The sequence below is a fragment of the Populus nigra genome, chromosome 1 (genome assembly GCF_951802175.1).
Source record: "Populus nigra chromosome 1, ddPopNigr1.1, whole genome shotgun sequence".
Lineage (NCBI taxonomy): Eukaryota > Viridiplantae > Streptophyta > Magnoliopsida > Malpighiales > Salicaceae > Populus > Populus nigra.
The window spans coordinates 1086256-1105933 of record NC_084852.1 but is presented as its reverse complement, the minus strand read 5'-3'; the positions used below and the strand labels follow the sequence as shown (position 1 = coordinate 1105933).

The 19678-nt window shown below is 36.8% G+C and overlaps 1 protein-coding gene across 1 annotated transcript; it reads left to right on the top strand.

Annotated features, from left to right (window-relative positions):
• The first annotated feature begins 17650 nt into the window (after positions 1-17650).
• LOC133700827 (berberine bridge enzyme-like 8) lies at positions 17651-19425 on the top strand. Its single transcript, XM_062124516.1, has one exon. The coding sequence runs from the start codon at positions 17670-17672 to the stop codon at positions 19269-19271; it is 1602 nt and encodes a 533-aa protein (XP_061980500.1). The 5' UTR covers positions 17651-17669; the 3' UTR covers positions 19272-19425.
• The last annotated feature ends 253 nt before the right edge of the window (positions 19426-19678 follow it).

The window sequence follows — 19678 nt, the reverse complement described above, 5'->3', positions numbered from 1 at the left end:
CCCAGTCACCTGCAAAGTAAACCAACAACACAAACAATTCCGGCTCTCCTTTTTTTCAGATCTGCCACGGCCTCTTTTGGGTCTGCTTCGTTGCAGATCAGCTGCTACTGCTGGTGGCCGGTCTGTGGGCACTGCTGAAGGTGCTTGCTGGAGGTGGGTCGGCTTCTGTCCGTCACTGTTGAGAGAAGAAATGGTCTTCTGCAGCTGAAGAGGGAAGTCGTGGGTCTGTGGGTGACGTTGCTGGAGAAGGGCTGCTGCTGACCGGTTGAAGGAGATGACGAAAGTGTTGCCCCGGCGCTGCCGTGTGTGGGCTGCTGGCTCACTGGTGAGAACGGGGCTGCTGGTGGTCTTCCTTCACTGCTGTTGTTCGTGGTTTTTGCTGCTGGAGCTGGGTCGGAGCTGCGGAAGAAGGGAGCCGCTGTGGAGGCTGTTGGGTGGAGCAACCGGGTCTGCTGGAGGAAGACGGTGCTGCTTCACGGGGAGGGGCCGTCGCTGCTGGAAGAAGAAGAAACCAGAGGGCAAAGGGGAGTGGTCGGTCTCTGTTTTTGGAGGAGAAGACGATGGAGAGGAAAAAAAGAAGGGAGGGTACGGTGCTGGTTTGTCTTCCTTCACTGCTGGTGTTCGGCGGATGACAGACTGGGAAGGCTGGTTGTGTTTGGGCGAGAAGGAGCAGGAAAACGGTGCTGGTTTGAGGGAAGAAGAAGATGCTGGAATGGGAGCCGTGAGTTCTGCTGATGGCCAGGAGAAAGAGATCGGCTGCTCCTGTGGTGGGCTCCGTTCGTTGAAGGTTGAAAATGCTGGGGAAAGGAAAATGAGGGAAGGAGTTGGGAGGAGGACGATCTGGTGAAGACGGGTTGTGTGGTGATCGGCTGGTGATGTTTTTGGCCGAAGGAGAGGAGAAGAAAGTCTGTGTGCAGAGGGGGCCGGTCTGTTTGGCCGAGGAGCAGTTGCTGGACAAGGAGAAGAAAACGAGGGGAATATGGAGAATAGGCTGCGGCTTGGAGAAAGAGAGCAGCTTGTGGGAGTGTTGTGTGCAGCTGGAAGAGGGGAGAAGACCGGGCTGAGGAGGAAAAAACCGAAAATCCTACAGGGGGGCGGCTGCTGCCAAAAATGGAGAAGAGAGTGATGGTTTTAGGGTTTTTTTTGTTTAGGGTTTTATGTATTTTTTTTCTGATGTTTGTCAAAATTGCCCCCCCTTTTGTTTGAGTTGTGGACCAGTATTTATAGGTAAAATGTTGCATGGATCTCAAAATTGGTCCCTCAACTTTCTTTTTTTTTGTAAATTTGATTTTTCTTAATTTTTTTGTATTTTTTGAAAACGAGCAATATCAACGCCGACTAAATGAAGAAAATCAATGATTTTAAAAATAACGCGTTAAAATTTGAACGCGTTCCAAATGTCTTTCAAAAATTTAAATTCTTTTGAGACGATGCTAAAAATGCTAAAAACGATGCAAATATATTAAAAATGTATTTTTTGGATTTTCAATGTTTTTCGCTATTTTTGGATTTTTCTGAAAATTTATCAAAACATGGGTCAAAAATTGGGTAGCAACAGATGCCCCCTCTTTACAATGCTTACGAAGCAAAACTCCTCAATGTTTCGCATAGTAAGCTTTGTAAAGAAAAACTCTAAATGTTTTTTTTTTTTCTCTTCTTTCTTTCTCTCTTTTTTTATCTTGAGATCCCATCTGGCGATCTCCTTTTCCAAAACCAAAGAATGTGTGTAGCTCAGTCAACCTGAAATCCCATCTGGCGATTTCCTTTAACCAAAGCTACATGAGATCCCATCTGGCGACCTCATTAAACCAAAACAAAGAATAAGTGTGTAACTCGGTCAACCTGAAATCCCATCTGGCGATTCCCTTTAACCAAAGCTACATGAGATCCCATCTGGCGACCTCATTAAATCAAGACTAAAAAATGTGTAAAAAGTGGTCTCATTGTAATGGGTGACCTACCCAGGTGGAAGGAATGTAAAAAAAAACAGTCTCATTATGATGGGTGACCTACCCAAATGGAAAGAAGGGAAGAGTGGTCTTATTCTTATGGGTGACCTACCCAGGGGAAGAATGGCCTCATTATAATGGGTGACCTACCCAAGTAAAAAAAGATGAAGAATGGTCTCATTCTAATGGGTGACCTACCCAGAAAAAAAATGATGGTCTCATTATGATGGGTGACCTACCCAAGTGGAAAAGGAAAGAGTGGTCTCATTCTTATGGGTGACCTACCCAGGGGGAAGAATGGCCTCATTATTATGGGTGACCTACCCAATTAAAAAAAAATGGAGAATGGTCTCATTCTAATGGGTGACCTACCCAGAAAAAAATGGTCTCATTGTGATGGGTGACCTACCCAAGTGGAAAAGGGGAAGAGTGGTCTCATTCTTATGGGTGACCTACCCAGGGGGAAGAATGGCCTCATTATTATGGGTGACCGACCCAAGTAAAAAAAAATGGAGAATGGTCTCATTCTAATGGGTGACCTACCCAGAAAAAATGATGGTCTCATTATGATGGGTGACCTACCCAAGTGGAAAGAATGTGAAAAACGGTCTCATTATGATGGGTGACCTACCCAAATAGAAAGAATGTGAAGTGCGGTCTCATTATAATGGGTGACCTACCCAGATGGAAGATAGAAAAAATATGGAGTGGTCTCATTGTTATGGGTGACCTACCCAGAAAAAATAGTTTTAGTTTTTTTTTCAAAAAAAATGGTCTCATTGTAACGGGTGACCTACCCAAAGATAGAATGTGACTTACCTGGCAAAAAGATTGGTTGGAGCAGTCCTGACAGGACAAGGCTGACAAACTTGGCACCTTCTGGTTGCAGGTTGACTTGAAGACTCCTTGATGACGGGGTTAATCTCCTCATTTCTTTGAGATTCTCCTACTGGCAGGGTTCATCTCATTCTCTTCTCGTTCCAGGATCTAAACCGATTCTTTGTCATCATCAACTCAATGATTCTTTCTTTGTCCACAACCTTGCTGGACTTCATTGAGGATCTTTCTATAACAAATCACAAGTATGTGCAATGCTTTGAGGTTAGATGACATGCATGCATCCTTACCTGATGTGAAATATAGGTCCCCCCCTTTGATGATCCATCGTCATAGGGTGCCTTTGTTTGCTAACCAAAGCCTCCTTTGCTCCTCCCATGTACTGACTCATTCGTGTGCTAGCCTTACACTCAAATGTAAGTGCAGTGCCCATCTCGGGCTGTCTACGACGATTACTGCTCTCAGTTGTTCTCAAGCTTGACTCTGCCCCCAAGTGTGGTGTTGCTTGATTCATCATGAAGGATTTTCTCTCCTGGATTCTTCTAAGAATTATCCTCTTGCAGTAAAAGGGCTCATCGTTGTAAGCTCAATGTTCTTCTTAATGGATTCTTCTCAGCTTGTCAAATCAGATCATGAAAGGAAATGCGTTGGCATCATCAATGATGTTCATCACCCATATTCATGCGGTGAAGTGCGCATTTAAGCTGATAACATATGTCAGGAGTCATAGCCATGTTTTAGAGGGTAACCCAAGCTGACGATAATAAAATGCCCTTCAAGTGCAGCGTTGCTCATCAATTGCTGCTGAAGTTCACTAAATCACTGACTGTCTTTGAACAACATTGCCCCAGTAATGATTTGAATGCTTGTCCTGCTGATTAGCTTTCTTTAAACATCATTGTCCTCAGTGCATTGATTCATCATTTGATCATCTTTCATTGCCCCCAGCTGATCTGAATACTATTTGTTTTCCTTCTCTGGATCCACTGTATTGCTCCAAGGTGGTCAACTTTTCAAGGAGTCTCGAGAAGTGTTGATGTCATTTCTATCAAGGATTTTGCAAACTCAATCGATGTTTTTGTTTGACAACATTTCTTGTTTTGGAATCAAATCTCATATTTCAAAGATCATGTCTATTCATGTCTAATTATTGAAATGAAATCAAAGAGATATCAGTTTTGGAAAAGATCTTTTGAAAATCAAGCTTTTTGGTCAAAGACCCAACACACACTATTCAATATAGTCCTTTGATTGTCTTGTATTTTGAAACAGAAATAACCCTTTGTAAGATTAAAATGACTTTCTTCATGGTTCTTTGTATCAGTTTTAATCTTTGATCTTGGGTATATCTCTTGAGGGTATGTGATGAGGTGACCTTCTGTTAATTTCAAAGAAAACTGGTGACTCAAAGTCAAAACTTGAGGATTCATCAAGAAAGATTGTTTTCCTTTTTTAGCACCAATTTTATCAGTATGCATAATAACCAGTAGCTTAATTCATGAAGCCATGACTCTTATGGAAAAGCTCTTCAAGTTTTGAGAGCGCCATTTATCGGTTCAGATTGCTTACTTGATCAAAAAGGGCTTTTAAAAGCATGTAATGCAGGCTATGGTTCATGGCTTATGAAAGAAAGGAAAATTCAAGCTCAAAAGGTGTTTGAGGGTTTCAAAGACTTAGGATCAACATTAACTATTCATCAATTCTCTTTCTCTTGTTGTCATAGTATAGAAAGTGACATATAACCTTGTTATTCTCAAATATCAGAATTCTCTTAACATAGGTCATAACCAAATCCAACTTTTCTTTGATGAATAACCAATCTCAATCATCTGATAACTTCAGGGCTTTATCATGGATGCCAAAGGTCATGGCTTTCACATAGCATTTCTCATAGTTTTCTAACATGCCCCCAGTCTAGGTCTTCTTTCTTTTAACTCACTCTCAAACGTTGAACTTTTGTTCTAAGCCTTCTCTTTCACTTTTGTCTTCTCTTATTTGCCCCCAGTGTGGGGTGTGATCCTAGTCGGGGTTTTCTTGAAAAAAATATTCTATCAGGCTCAAATGGGGACCGCAAGGGATAATATTTCAAGAAATGTGAAAGGATAACAAAGATGGCCTTTTCTCATTTCAAGTAAGGTCGGTTAGAATCGATAAATTTTGACCTCATCCAATGTAATGATTTGGACTTGTAAGCATCATGATTCATAGTCCATGACTACTGAATCCACTACATGTCATTATGCATACTTAAAATTTAGCTACATGATGTGTGGCTCAGTTTCAAGAGGTATGAGTTCAAAATTGTTTGGTCACCTCATGTCATTTTCAAACATCAAGTTATTTTTGCAATCAAAATACTTTTAATCTTCAGGATTGATTAATCTTAATCGCATGTTGGAGCTTGATCAAAATATTTTGTAAAAATACCCTTTGAAAGAAGCATCTCTTGATTTCAAAACAACAGGGAAACAAAGGAAAGACATGTTTCGTTCAAGGATGAGATGTGACCCCAAAACAAAATGCAAGATGGCAAAATCCATAACAAAAATGATTGACAGTTTAACCCCTTCCTAGATCAGCCTCTTTGGCAATATCTCTGTTTTGCCAAGCAATTCCGATCACTCGTCATTCTGAGGATGTTCTGGCGACAAAATGATCGATGACAAGCTCCTTCACAGATTCCTCTCGTCTTTTGCTCACCAACTTCCAGACTCGATTCTTGCAATTGTTCAATTGAAATGGCTGAGGACCCCACCATGACATCCCATCTCTTGTCTAGATTATACCACCTAGAAAATGGTGGTTGCATGGGATTTGTCGGAGTCAGGCAAAAAGTCTGGAACCTGACAGGTGCTGGTAGGCCAACTTGAGTGGCAGAGGCATGTCAATCCTGACAAAGGTACTTGGGCAGTTGATGCTACAGTGAGACCTGGCTAGACCACATGAATAAGGTTTTCCACTTTCAGAGTCATCTCCTGATTCATCTCTTCACAGTTCTGGAATCCATGGCAGATCCTTCAATCTTTCCTCTCTTCATAGCTTGTTCAATTCTTTTGACAATCTTCACAACATCATGTCATTCTTCCAATATTGTTGTGGTTGGTTGAGGGTTGTTGGAAAACTTCCACCAGCTAGGTAATCTTAGCAGCGCCTAGAAACTTGCAGCATTGCCACTACCGACGTGTGGAATCATGCATTGTCTTTATTAGAAGAGAACCTGATGAATCTAAAACTCCTTTGTCTCCTCTTCGATCCCTCACTGACAGTGCAACAAACAGACACTTGTAGAGGGAGTTCTGCTCCATTGAAGTTTCAGTCTTATTCCCGTTTTTCAGCCCACATTTGTCTCTTCTCCCTACTTTTGTGTCTTAATTCCAACACTGGTAGGAGAAAATTGTAGACGATCTGAAACTACTGCATCCCTTCTTGGATTCCTCACTTGCAGATCCACAAACAAATCTCTACAGAGAGAGCTCTGCCACCTAGAAGTTTGATGTCTGCTTATGTTTTTCAGACCAGGTCTGGCTCTTCAACCTACCACAGTCTCTTTGTGCTGAAACTGATGAGAGATTTTTATGGCATATGCAACTTATAAATCTCCTCTTGCATTCCCAACTTGCAGAGCCATAAACGGATTTTTGTAGAGAGAGCTCTGCCACATTGAAGTTCAGCGTCTAATCATGGTTTTTTTTTTCTGCTGCTGAACTAGAATTAAGCTCATAGTGGGGGTAACTTCAAAGAAGGCTAATGCACCATGCACAGAAGGCTAGCAATTATTTGGTTCCATTAGCAGATATGGAGGCGATGAATAATCATCAGTGCAACTGAACAAGAACAAAGGTTGTCATTAGCTGATGACTGAAGGCATTGCTGCAATTATTCATGACTGAAAAGAGGAGGTGTAACTTCAATGGGACATGGACAAGCAGTGTTCCCACAGAAGAGTGTGTAGACATTCTCTTTCCCTTTGATGCTCTACACTTGTTCAAGTAGATCTAATTCTAGCTACTTCACCTCTGATGCTCTCAACTTCCTTGACAATAAGCCTCTCTCCGACAACTTTCTTTGCTTCTATCATCTTTCTTCATTCGCGTGTAGCAAACCTTGGATAGGGTAACCTATTTTTCCTCGGTACATGCATGATAAATGTATGACATGAAATCTATATGAAGAACTCGCCCTTCGAGGAGTGACATATGGTCGTAACTCTTGTATGATGAAACAAGAATCTTGATTCTTGCCCAAACTCTACAATGAAAATTTTCTGAGTGACGGCCATTGGGTCACCCACAAGTCCTGAATTCAAGATGCTTCAAGAAGGGTTTGCCCTGATGCAAACAAAAAAATAGCACATACAACCTAAGGACAGGTTCTATTCATTATGTGAGCAAAAGGTAGGTTTACTACTTGGTCTCTAAAAAGGGTCTCTCGTTGTCCCAGTGATCGCCCTTGTAAAGGCAATATGGGGGTTCAGCAGATAGTGGGATGGCACATGTACCAATCACTATCAGTCTAAACACTCAGCAAAGAGTTGGGGTTTACACAAACTTAAACCATGACTCAAGTCATAAGGCAAGCTGCTAGTCCCCCACCTAACCTAAAGCTTGTGTGTGCTTTCAAAAATTAAAACATGTGATGCATGAGACAATTCTACACAATGCATGAATAAAAAAAATAAGACAAAAGGTAAAAAATTTAAACACATCAAAAACACAAAGCTTAGTCCAATAAAGTTGAAAACAATACCGTCCCCAGCGGAGTCGCCATTCTGTCGCACGTCAAAAAATCCGCGCGGCATCGGCTGGCGATTTTTTTCATTTGTTGTTTGAGTTGATTGGTTCGTTGGAGTCGCCACCTAGTATTTAACTGAAGGCTACTAGGAAACCCGGGTACTGGTCTTATCAGAGATTTGCGGGTAAGGGACTGGTTGTGGTTAGGGAAGGTATTAGCACCCCTAACGCACCCTACCTGAGGTAAGCTGCTTCGTGGACTTGATGTGTTAAAGAAGTTTTAAAAATTTTGTTCTTTCATCGAATTTTAGAAATACGACTTACATGTAAGTTCATAATTCTTTATCCGTGATCAAATCAAAACATTAAATTCTTCTTTATTCTTACAATTTTATCATACAAAAAAAAACATTCATAAACAAAATACAAATCACACATTTCCTTTTCACTATACTTTTCTTTTCTTTCTTTTCCTTTTCTTTTTTTGTTCTTTTTATACATCACATTACAAAATTATAAAAAATTAAACACTAAACAAAAATTACATTACACAATTTAAAATTACAAAATAGTCCCTAAAACTCCAGAAATTGCAGGGAAGGACTTCTGCAAGCCGGAACAGTGCCGCAGGAACAGTGGCGGCGCGTGGGTTCACGCGCCGCCGCCGGTGAAGACCAGCAAGCTAGTAGATCGGGATCGTCTCCTTCTTCTCTTCTTGTCCGTACCGGCGGTGCATCTCCCAGTCACCTGCAAAGTAAACCAACAACACAAACAATTCCGGCTCTCCTTTTTTTCAGATCTGCCACGGCCTCTTTTGGGTCTGCTTCGTTGCAGATCAGCTGCTACTGCTGGTGGCCGGTCTGTGGGCACTGCTGAAGGTGCTTGCTGGAGGTGGGTCGGCTTCTGTCCGTCACTGTTGAGAGAAGAAATGGTCTTCTGCAGCTGAAGAGGGAAGTCGTGGGTCTGTGGGTGACGTTGCTGGAGAAGGGCTGCTGCTGACCGGTTGAAGGAGATGACGAAAGTGTTGCCCCGGCGCTGCCGTGTGTGGGCTGCTGGCTCACTGGTGAGAACGGGGCTGCTGGTGGTCTTCCTTCACTGCTGTTGTTCGTGGTTTTTGCTGCTGGAGCTGGGTCGGAGCTGCGGAAGAAGGGAGCCGCTGTGGAGGCTGTTGGGTGGAGCAACCGGGTCTGCTGGAGGAAGACGGTGCTGCTTCACGGGGAGGGGCCGTCGCTGCTGGAAGAAGAAGAAACCAGAGGGCAAAGGGGAGTGGTCGGTCTCTGTTTTTGGAGGAGAAGACGATGGAGAGGAAAAAAAGAAGGGAGGGTACGGTGCTGGTTTGTCTTCCTTCACTGCTGGTGTTCGGCGGATGACAGACTGGGAAGGCTGGTTGTGTTTGGGCGAGAAGGAGCAGGAAAACGGTGCTGGTTTGAGGGAAGAAGAAGATGCTGGAATGGGAGCCGTGAGTTCTGCTGATGGCCAGGAGAAAGAGATCGGCTGCTCCTGTGGTGGGCTCCGTTCGTTGAAGGTTGAAAACGCTGGGGAAAGGAAAATGAGGGAAGGAGTTGGGAGGAGGACGATCTGGTGAAGACGGGTTGTGTGGTGATCGGCTGGTGATGTTTTTGGCCGAAGGAGAGGAGAAGAAAGTCTGTGTGCAGAGGGGGCCGGTCTGTTTGGCCGAGGAGCAGCTGCTGGACAAGGAGAAGAAAACGAGGGGAATATGGAGAATAGGCTGCGGCTTGGAGAAAGAGAGCAGCTTGTGGGAGTGTTGTGTGCAGCTGGAAGAGGGGAGAAGACCGGGCTGAGGAGGAAAAAACCGAAAATCCTACAGGGGGGGCGGCTGCTGCCAAAAATGGAGAAGAGAGTGATGGTTTTAGGGTTTTTTTTGTTTAGGGTTTTATGTATTTTTTTTCTGATGTTTGTCAAAATTGCCCCCCCTTTTGTTTGAGTTTTGGACCAGTATTTATAGGTAAAATGTTGCATGGATCTCAAAATTGGTCCCTCAACTTTCTTTTTTTTTGTAAATTTGATTTTTCTTAATTTTTTTGTATTTTTTGAAAACGAGCAATATCAACGCCGACTAAATGAAGAAAATCAATGATTTTAAAAATAACGCGTTAAAATTTGAACGCGTTCCAAATGTCTTTCAAAAATTTAAATTCTTTTGAGACGATGCTAAAAATGCTAAAAACGATGCAAATATATTAAAAATGTATTTTTTGGATTTTCAATGTTTTTCGCTATTTTTGGATTTTTCTGAAAATTTATCAAAACATGGGTCAAAAATTGGGTAGCAACATATATATACCCCAAGATTTTTTTAGACTATTAAAATTTAATTAAATCGGTCCGTTTTGATTCGGTTCAATAGATTTTAGCTTTTAAAAATCAGAACGGACCTAATGATTTTATGGTTTTTCAATTAATTTTTGAAGTTTTTTTATTTGATTTTTTTTGGTTTAATCAGTTGGAAAGTTTTTTTAATACCCCTACAAGAAATTTAATTATTTTATTTTTGATTGATAAGAAATTAAAGTTTTGGAAATCCAACTTTGCTATGTAAATTAATAGCAGCACAAATTGTATTCATGTACAACAAACTGTGTAATGACAAACTGTATTCATGTATAACAAATTGTTGGGTAAGAACCAAGTAACGCCTTACAGATGGATATGGTGATTAAGTTCAATAGAAAATTATAGAAATAATGTTAGTGATGAAGCAGGAGAAAATAACGTCTAGTTTTGTGAATAGATCGTCATTCTTTGATAATAACCTCTTGAAAATATGAAAAGAAATAATGTTAGTGGTGAAGCAGGAGAAATTAGGATCAAATCTAATTATAAATTGTGTTAGGTTCAAGATGGGAGACAACTACATCCTTTTGAGAGAATTTGTGGGTGGAAGATAAGCCTTTGAAAAGTATATCACGAAGAAATTATCTTGTTCTTTTCTTGGTTGGCATGTTTGTGCTAGCCCTTACGTGTTGCATTGATCTATATGTCAGATCAGGCCCATGTAATTTTCTTTGTGCTGAAAATTACAAATTTAAAATGTTTATAAAAAGGAAATCAATCTTGCCCCGACAAAACTGGGTTAATCTGAAATTTCATTTGGTAATTTTTTTTAACTAGAACTTAAATAAACTGTCTTTTTCTGACGGTAGGGTTTGAGCTTCTCTTTCTTCTTTTTTTTCTTTTTTTTTCTTCTTTTTTTTTTCAGAGTTTCCTAAGGATAGTGTTTTTCTCACTTTTCTTTCAATGCTAAGATAATATTGGTGGCTTGGTCATTCTAAATTCCCATCTAGCAATCTCCTTTAACCAAAACCAAAGTCAATGTGTAAGGTTGGGCTAAACTAAGATCCCTTCTAACGATTCCCTTTCACTACAAGATTTCATAGTTTTACCGACGGAAATATTCTGTCGGTCTGTGATTCAGAGTTCGTCGGTATTTTTTTTACCGACAACATCACCGACGAAAAACGTCTGTCGTCTTACCTTTCGTTGGTAATACCTAATTTCGTTGCTAAGTTGATCGGCAAAAAAACAATTATCGATGGTTTTACAAATGAAAATTGCGTGCCAAAAACAAATTCCCGCTTGAAATATACCGACGAATTTTTTCCGTCGGTGATAATGGCATTTCCAGTAAATATTTTTCAACTCCAAGTTAAATGCCGACGAACAATATCCCTCTGTAAATTTATCGGTGAGTGTGGCATTTCCACCTCTCTGTGAAATTCCAACATAATTTATCCGTCTGTAAATTCATCGATGATTGTGGCATTTTCACCAAGCTACTGTGAAATGCCGACAGAAACACTCCATCTGTAAATTCATTGGTGATACTAGCATTTTTCGCTCTCTGTCAAATGTCGACGGATATAGTTCATCTGTAAATCCCTCGGTGATTAATTTTAAATATTTTTAAAAAAAATTATTTAGAATAAATAATATAAAATTATATAAATTAATAGTAAAAAAAACCAATTATGCAAATAAAATTTTTATTAAACATCAAAAACAAAAAAATAAAGTTAAATAATATTCATTAACATAATGACGAAGCTGAAGGAGGAGGAGGAGGCTGGTTGTTATACGGCCAAAAATAAGGCGTACATGTATCACCACTCTGTGATGTCATGTTCATGATCGTTTGGCGAAGCTGTTCATAATTCGTCAAGAGTTGATCGTATTTCTTGGTGTGATGAGTCGTGTGTTGTTCATAAGTCGCCAAAACAGTCAAAAAGAAAAACATGTAATAAGATAGAGGATAGCAACGACATTAGCTTGTTAACAATATTATTAAACCTCACCATCACATGAGCTGATCATCCAGTTTGACAAGTCTTTACACTTACAGATAGAGCTTGATAATTCTAGTCAAACAAGCTTATAGAAGGGGAGAACTTAACTGAGAATTTAATTAATAGATGTTACGTACACATAAATGATGAAGCATTCATTTTTTCTTTTTCTATCTGGCCGGCAAGAGCTGACCGCTGCTGACACTTCTCCGTTTACCGTAAGTTCAGACTGGCGTTTAAAATAAAGTAGGTGAGCAAATGAGCCTCCTGCCACAGCTTTCATTCTTTAAAAGGGAATTAATTAGTTCTTTATACAAAAGAATGGTAGAGATATATATTAATGTCAATTGAACTATGGGAATTAGTTATTTGAAAGGGAATTAATTAGTTTCTTTATACAAGAGAATGGTATGATTTGAATTCCAATGATATATTAATGTCAATTGAACTATAAATTATGATTTGAACTCCAAGAATGGGAATTAATTATTTGAAAGGGAATTAATTAGTTTTTTTAAAATAAAATAAAAAACCTCATCAGTTATTTAATAACTAAGGAATAACAAGGGACTCCTTAGAAATTAAAGCACCGGTAACAGCCCCAAAGCATCCCTTTTTTTATCCATAAGCCATCCCCACTAAACATGTATGTGTTTACACAACAAAAAAAAGTACATAAAGCAAGACAACAGTGTGTATGGAGAAGAACATTAAGAAAGAAAAAGACTCACTTCAGAGATGATAGGATTTTAGAGTACTTATTTGTTAAGGAGAGAGAGGGGTTGAGGGAGCGGCTGAACAAGAGAAAACGGAAAAATCATTTAGGGTTAGGTTATGTTTTTTTCTATACCCCATGTATTTTTTTAGACTATTAAAATTCAATTGAATCGGTTCAATTTAATTTGATTTAATAGGTTTTAGCTTTTTAATTTGGTTTAATTTGGTTCAATTTAATTTGATTTAATAGGTTTTAGCTCTTGGAAATATGTAAAGAAATAATATTAGTGGTGAAGCAGGAGAAAATAGTATCAAATGTAATTATAAATTGTGTTAGGTTCAAGATGAGAGACATATTTTTAGAGAATTTTTGGGTTGGGATAGGTCTTTAAAATTATGATTCACATGTTTGTACAAGTTAACTAGCAGAAAAGAAGGCAAGGTAGGCGACATGGGCTTGTGGTTAAATAATATATGGAAATGGACGTTTCATTGGCATCAATATTTATTCTTTTTTAGTAGTAACATCCAGAAAATTTATATGTTATTCTAGAAAGAGAGCACCTTTCACATAATCAAAAGATTTATAGCTTATACAATGATGGCAACTACTCGCTCAAATCGTGTAATTCTTTTCTTGATAGGCTTCTTTTAGGGTCTAAATGCAAATATTTATATGATTGGCAGTCCAAAATCAACTTTCTATAGGTGACTTTCATTTTAGACATCGGTTTTTACCAGTAGAGCAATCTAAATGTCCAAAACTTTGCAATTATGGACAAAATTCTTACAATGATAAGGAGTGTCCTCGTACATCCCTTGGACTCTGGATTTAATAATTTATCAGTGGCCTTCTTTAGTATGAGGTAGATTTTAGTCTTGTGCTTGGAATTTCTTTTCCTTCAGTATATATAGCATGGAGCTAGTGTTTGGCTTATAAGAAAGTATTTAAGTTTTAACAAGGTGCAATTGGATGGGGATTCTAGTTTCTCTTTGATCTTGTAGACTAGCGGTTTGATTAAAGTATAGTGAATCTAATTTCAGCTACATGGATAATGATCTCATGTATAGTGCAGATGTTATTCGGATATGTACAAATACATATCACTAATTTAGTTATTCTTTTCTATTATGTTTTTTTTTATTTTTTTTAATCTCATTTGTAACGTAGTCATTTTATTTTTTTATAAACAATTATTTTAGAAGTCATCTTCTAAATGACTATCTTTTGTTTAATGCACTCGATTATTATTTAAAAAAAAACTGTGATAATTGGCAAAATGTATCACAATATCATACTAATCACATAACATATGAACTATTAACGAAGAAATTATCTTGTCCTTTTCTTAGGTGGCATGTTTGTGCTAGCCCTTACGTGTTGCATTGATCATCTATATGTCATTTCAGGGCCGTGTAATTTTCTTCGTGCTGAAAATTACAAATTTAAAACGTTTATAAAAAGGAAATCAATCTTGACCCGACAAGATCAAGTTCAATATTTTAGTTATCGAATATTAAAAAACTAATTTGATAAAGATTGTATAAGACAGAAGTACGATATCATTACTTTTCTTAATTCTTATACAGTATACTACCTAGTACTGTTTATTCATCCTACAAAGAACATGAACAATGCTAATTCACTATCAGGGTATCAAGAAGTTTGCTATTTTTGTGATTTCAGGTTTGAGCACTATAATTGCTTATATGATGGCTACTGGAGACTTACATGGTTGTTAATTTCAGGGCCCGTGAGATTAGTTAAAATACGCATAAATTAACTGAACACCCATATTAAACTAAAAAAAAATTAAGGAAAGACCAAGCATCAGCCATGACATCACAACTCTATATTTGCAAAACTCTCTGCATAGTAGAGTAATAATAACTCAAGTTTTCTACAGTAGAACTTTTTTTTTTGGGCCAAATCTATGGAGGATAGTATCACTGAAAGCAGTCAGTAAATGTGAATTTGTAAGGCATTAAGATATCCACATCGAGTCAGATTATATGAATACTGGAATATGTAATTAAGTTTCGAACTATTTATTTCTGGTCTCAGATGAACAGTGTGGATAATTCTTAAGGAATATATATATTTGTAGGACAGCATTTTTTAAATGTCAAAAGACTCAAAACCAGTACCAGCCTGATGAGCAGATATTTGACTTTTCTTTCTTTTTTTTTTTTCAAAATACTAATCACCGCAGTCCCAAAAAGGGGTCTTTCCATGTTCACAACACGTAACAAGTTGACCATCTAGTGGGTCAAACACTCTAACGAGATGAGGCTTAGCCATTAGCCAAGTTGAACTATTAACAAATTGAAATTTCGAGGAAACGTTTTCAGAATAAATACCATTATTATAAGTGTCTTTAGATTCGATAATGGTAAGAATAAGTGGCGGCCAGAGTTTTTTAAAAAATGAAAGGATAAATTATTAATAAATACTATATTATATAGATATTTTAGAAATGAATTCAAAATATATATACTAATTTATATCAAGTAAAATTAATTCAAAAATACTTTAAAAATAAATAAAATTACATTATAATTATTCTATTCAAGTTTTTATATTTTAAAACCGCTTCATATATACTTCATTATCAATCTTATCGAATATATCTTTCTCAATATACACAACTAAATTATAATTTATCTACTTATCTTTTATTTTATTCCACATTCTACTCTTGACAATATGCATAGCAGAAAAATTTTTCTCTATTATAGCAGTTGTAACTAGTAGAAGTAATAACAATTGGATAAGCATATATACTAATGAAAATATTAAATTCTTCTTTGCTTTTACCATTTTCTCTGCAAGATTAGCAATATCTTCAATACCAGAAAACTCATCATCATAACATAGATCAATAATATACGTATTAAGTTGGTTACCAAGTACCGTAAGGTCCACTATAGAGAATTTATTGGGATAAAAATGAACAATGCCTAGTGTTTGTGTAAAATGAACGATGCTTGAAAAACATGTTTTCTACTAGATGTTTCACTTCCAAACAAATCATGTGAAAATATTAAATTTCAATAAACTATTCTATCAATGTAAGAGATGCTAAAAATAGTGGTTTTGCATTAATATTAATTTATTCCTTTATAATAAGAAAAGAAACATTTAATTGATTAAATTACCATATTCAAACGTTTATTTTGAACATATTCATATCAAAATCTCTAAATTATCATAAATCCTAATATTTTTAATAGCTAATTATAAAATAATAAAACTAAAATTAGACAATAAAACAAATAGAAAAAATTAAAAAAAAATTACTTATAGCATAAAGGAAAAGGCAAAAGAGGTTAATTGTTTAACTGGAGTTAAAGAGAAATTTGCATATAGGAGAGAGGCAAGGAATAACAACTCAAAAGAAAAAAAGATCTTAGTTAGTAAGGGGAAGAAAAGAAAAGAAAAGGGAAAAATTTAGAGTAATTGGCTGAACATATATATTATATATTATATTAAAATATAAATCAATTAATATTTTTAATATAAAAATATTTTAAAAAAATTAAGAGGACAATTGCCTCTTTTTGTCACTATGTGGCTCCGCCACTTGTAAGATTTGATATTTTCATTTTAAATAATTAAGATAAAATAAATGCTGCTAAATATATGTAATTTTTCTCTTATAAATCGGAGATAAAAACATCTTTTATTAGAAATGTTGCTGTAAATTGTACTTGGGTCAGGTAAAACTCAAACTTTGATAAATAGCCTGACATAATTGTTAGTTAAAATAGGATTCATAAGTGATGAAGTCTGTGAAAAATTTGAATAATTTTTTTCGAAACAATGAACTAAGTTGGTGGGGATTATGTTGGTATCAATTGCAGAAACAACTATCTGATGTTTAAGTTAGTTTTTGAATTTTTAAGTTTATTGATTTTTCGGATAAACAAGAAAAAATTATCTAGATATAAAAGATGAAATTAAGAGATGATTTTTTTTGTAGGTCGTTCAGAGATGACACATTACTTTTAAATGGCGATTGAGTCTTATAAAAACTTGTTCTGTAGCTTAACAACTTTTCCAAGACGACTATTCATAGCTAATCATGATTACGTTGAAAAATTCCTTGCATGTGAAATGAGAGAGTCAGCTTTATTTGTTTAGAAAATATTGCAGGATTGGCTTGTTTGTCGAATAAAAGAAATTTTATATTCATTATAATATATGTTTTACAATTTGGTAGTGATTGTTTTTCAAATAATTTTTTATGTTAAAATATATGTTAATGATTTTTTTTAAAAAAAAATTATTTTTGATATCAGCATATCAAAACATTCAATACATATTAAATTTTAACAAAACAAATTAAATTTTTTAAAAATACGGTTTATACCGCGTTTTCGAACGGTTTCTAGTCTTACAAATTTTGATCTAATCCCTTAACTAATGAGCTACCAATTTGAGTTGAAATGCCTAATTATCATAGGTCATTTCTCTTCGCCTTGCTATATTATTTTGATCACATTGTGTGTGTGAACAGAACTCGAATATACATGGAGTTCTTCTGCTTCATCTCAATTGCCGCGTGTGCCTGTGAGGCGCCAGAAGACATACACATAGGCTTTTTAGAACATGCAAATTGCCCACCGTACCCCATAAGACCACCCTTTGTTCCCTTTCATGTTTCCTCCATGCAAATGATGATTTTCCTTTATAATGCACTACACAAATCACCATTAATCGAATTTGAGATATCTAATCTCGACCCCATTTTCTTCTTATGACCTGAATTGATCTCAAGGGGAAAAAGTATATAGTTTTTCTTTTTTAACTCATGCAATCAAGGATTCTCAATCACAGTTGAAATGGCGTATGCATGACAATGAAGGGAATCTATAAATTTATTTAATGATGCTTTATCCAATAAGATTGACATGGAACATCTTAATTTTAAATGTCAATGGTGGATTAATTAGCTAAATTTTTAATTTGTGGTGTCCTTTGAATTTTTCTAGTCAGATATTCGGGAGGTGACTTGCATGATCCTCTAACATTGTTTTAATTTGTTATTTTAAGCGAAATCAAACATTATAAATTAAATCCCATAGACCAAGGTTAGAAAACAACCTCAAATCTCTTGAACAAGCCAAAAATGTTAAGGTCTAAAATGTTTGCATTGCTTTTAGTTTTTCTCCTATCCATCTCATGGGAGGCGACTTCAGATTTAGATCATGAAAATTTTCTCCATTGTCTTTTAAACCATTCCCAACCCTCTTACCCAATCTCCACAGCAATTTACACTCCGAACAATGAATCATACTCATCTGTCTTGCAATCTTATATTCGAAATCTTCGGTTCAACATGTCCACAACCCCGAAACCACTTTTTATTCTCACTGCATTGCATGAATCTCATGTGCAAGCTGCCATCATTTGTGCTCGTGAACATAACTTGCAAATGAAAATTCGAAGTGGGGGTCATGACTATGAAGGTGTTTCTTATGTGTCAGATGTCCCATTCTTTGTCCTCGACATGTTCAACATTCGATCAATTGATGTTGACGTAGCTAGTGAGACTGCTTGGATTCAAGTCGGAGCAACCCTAGGCGAAGTTTACTATAGAGTTTCTGAGAAAAGCAAAGCACATGGTTTTCCAGCTGGTGTTTGCCCTACAGTTGGTGTTGGTGGTCACTTCGGTGGTGGTGGATATGGCAACATGATGAGAAAATATGGCCTTTCCGTCGACAACATCATTGATGCGAAAATGGTTGATGTTAATGGAAGACTTCTTGATAGAAAATCTATGGGAGAAGATTTATTCTGGGCTATAACAGGTGGAGGAGGATCAAGCTTTGGAGTTGTTCTGGCATATAAAATTAACATCGTTCGTGTTCCTGAAGTTGTCACTGTTTTTCGGGTTCGAAGAACAGTCGACCAAAATGCAACAGATATTGTTGAACAGTGGCAACAAGTTGCATACAATATTGACGATGACCTTTTCATTAGACTTACCATGGACGTCGTAAACAGTACTACTCGAATCGGTGAAAAGACGGTGAGGACTACATTCCGAGCATTGTTTCTTGGAGACTCTGAAAGACTCCTTTCTATCACGGATGCAAGCTTCCCTAAACTGGGTTTGCTTCGGTCAGACTGCATCGAAATGAGTTGGCTTGAATCAGTCCTTTTCTGGACAGATTTCCCTCTTGGGACACCAACTGATGCTTTGCTAAGTAGAACACCACAATCACTGGTTTACTTGAAAAGGAAATCAGATTATGTACAAAAGCCAATCCCAAGGGATGGTTTGGAGGGGATTTGGAAGAAAATGATTGAGCTACAAGTGCCGCAGCTTACTTTCAATCCTTATGGAGGAAAAATGTGGGAGATTCCAGCAACTGAAAGACCTTTTCCACATAGAGCTGGGAACTTATGGAAGATTCAATATGCAACAAATTGGAATGAAGGTGGTCAAGAAGAAGCAAATTATTACATAGATTTGACAAGGCAACTCTATAGTTACATGACTCCCTTCGTGTCCAAGAATCCTAGGCAAGCATTCCTTAACTATAGAGACCTCGACTTGGGTATCAATCACAACGGCAAGGAAAGCTACTTGGAAGGAAGAGTTTATGGAATCAAGTATTTTCAGGAGAATTTCAACAGGTTGGTTAAAATCAAGACTAAGGTTGATCCAGGTAATTTCTTTAGGAATGAACAAAGTATCCCTACTTTTCCATATAGGAAGAGGTAGAAATATTTATTTTGTTTGTTGGACCTACGTGATTGTGCAGCAAACCAACAGCAAAAAAAAAAAAAAAAAGAGAGGATAGTCTGTTCTTTTTTTAAAATAAAATATTGTTATGTAATTCAAGAATATTATAAATTATGTGGTTAATTTTCCGTGACTTGATTGATTTAGTAAGAATAAATAGAACTCAAACAATTAATAACAACATAATTTAAATAAAAACAAATTCAAGGCACATCATTTATTTTTTAAATATTGAGACCATAATCTATTGAATTTATCAGGGTTAATTTATTAAATCTGCGATCCGGGTTATAAAACCATGATAACCCCATAAAAAGCAAATTGAAATAAATTATAAAAATGAATTTTCAACCATCTCAATATTAAAAGATAAAAATAAAAAAATT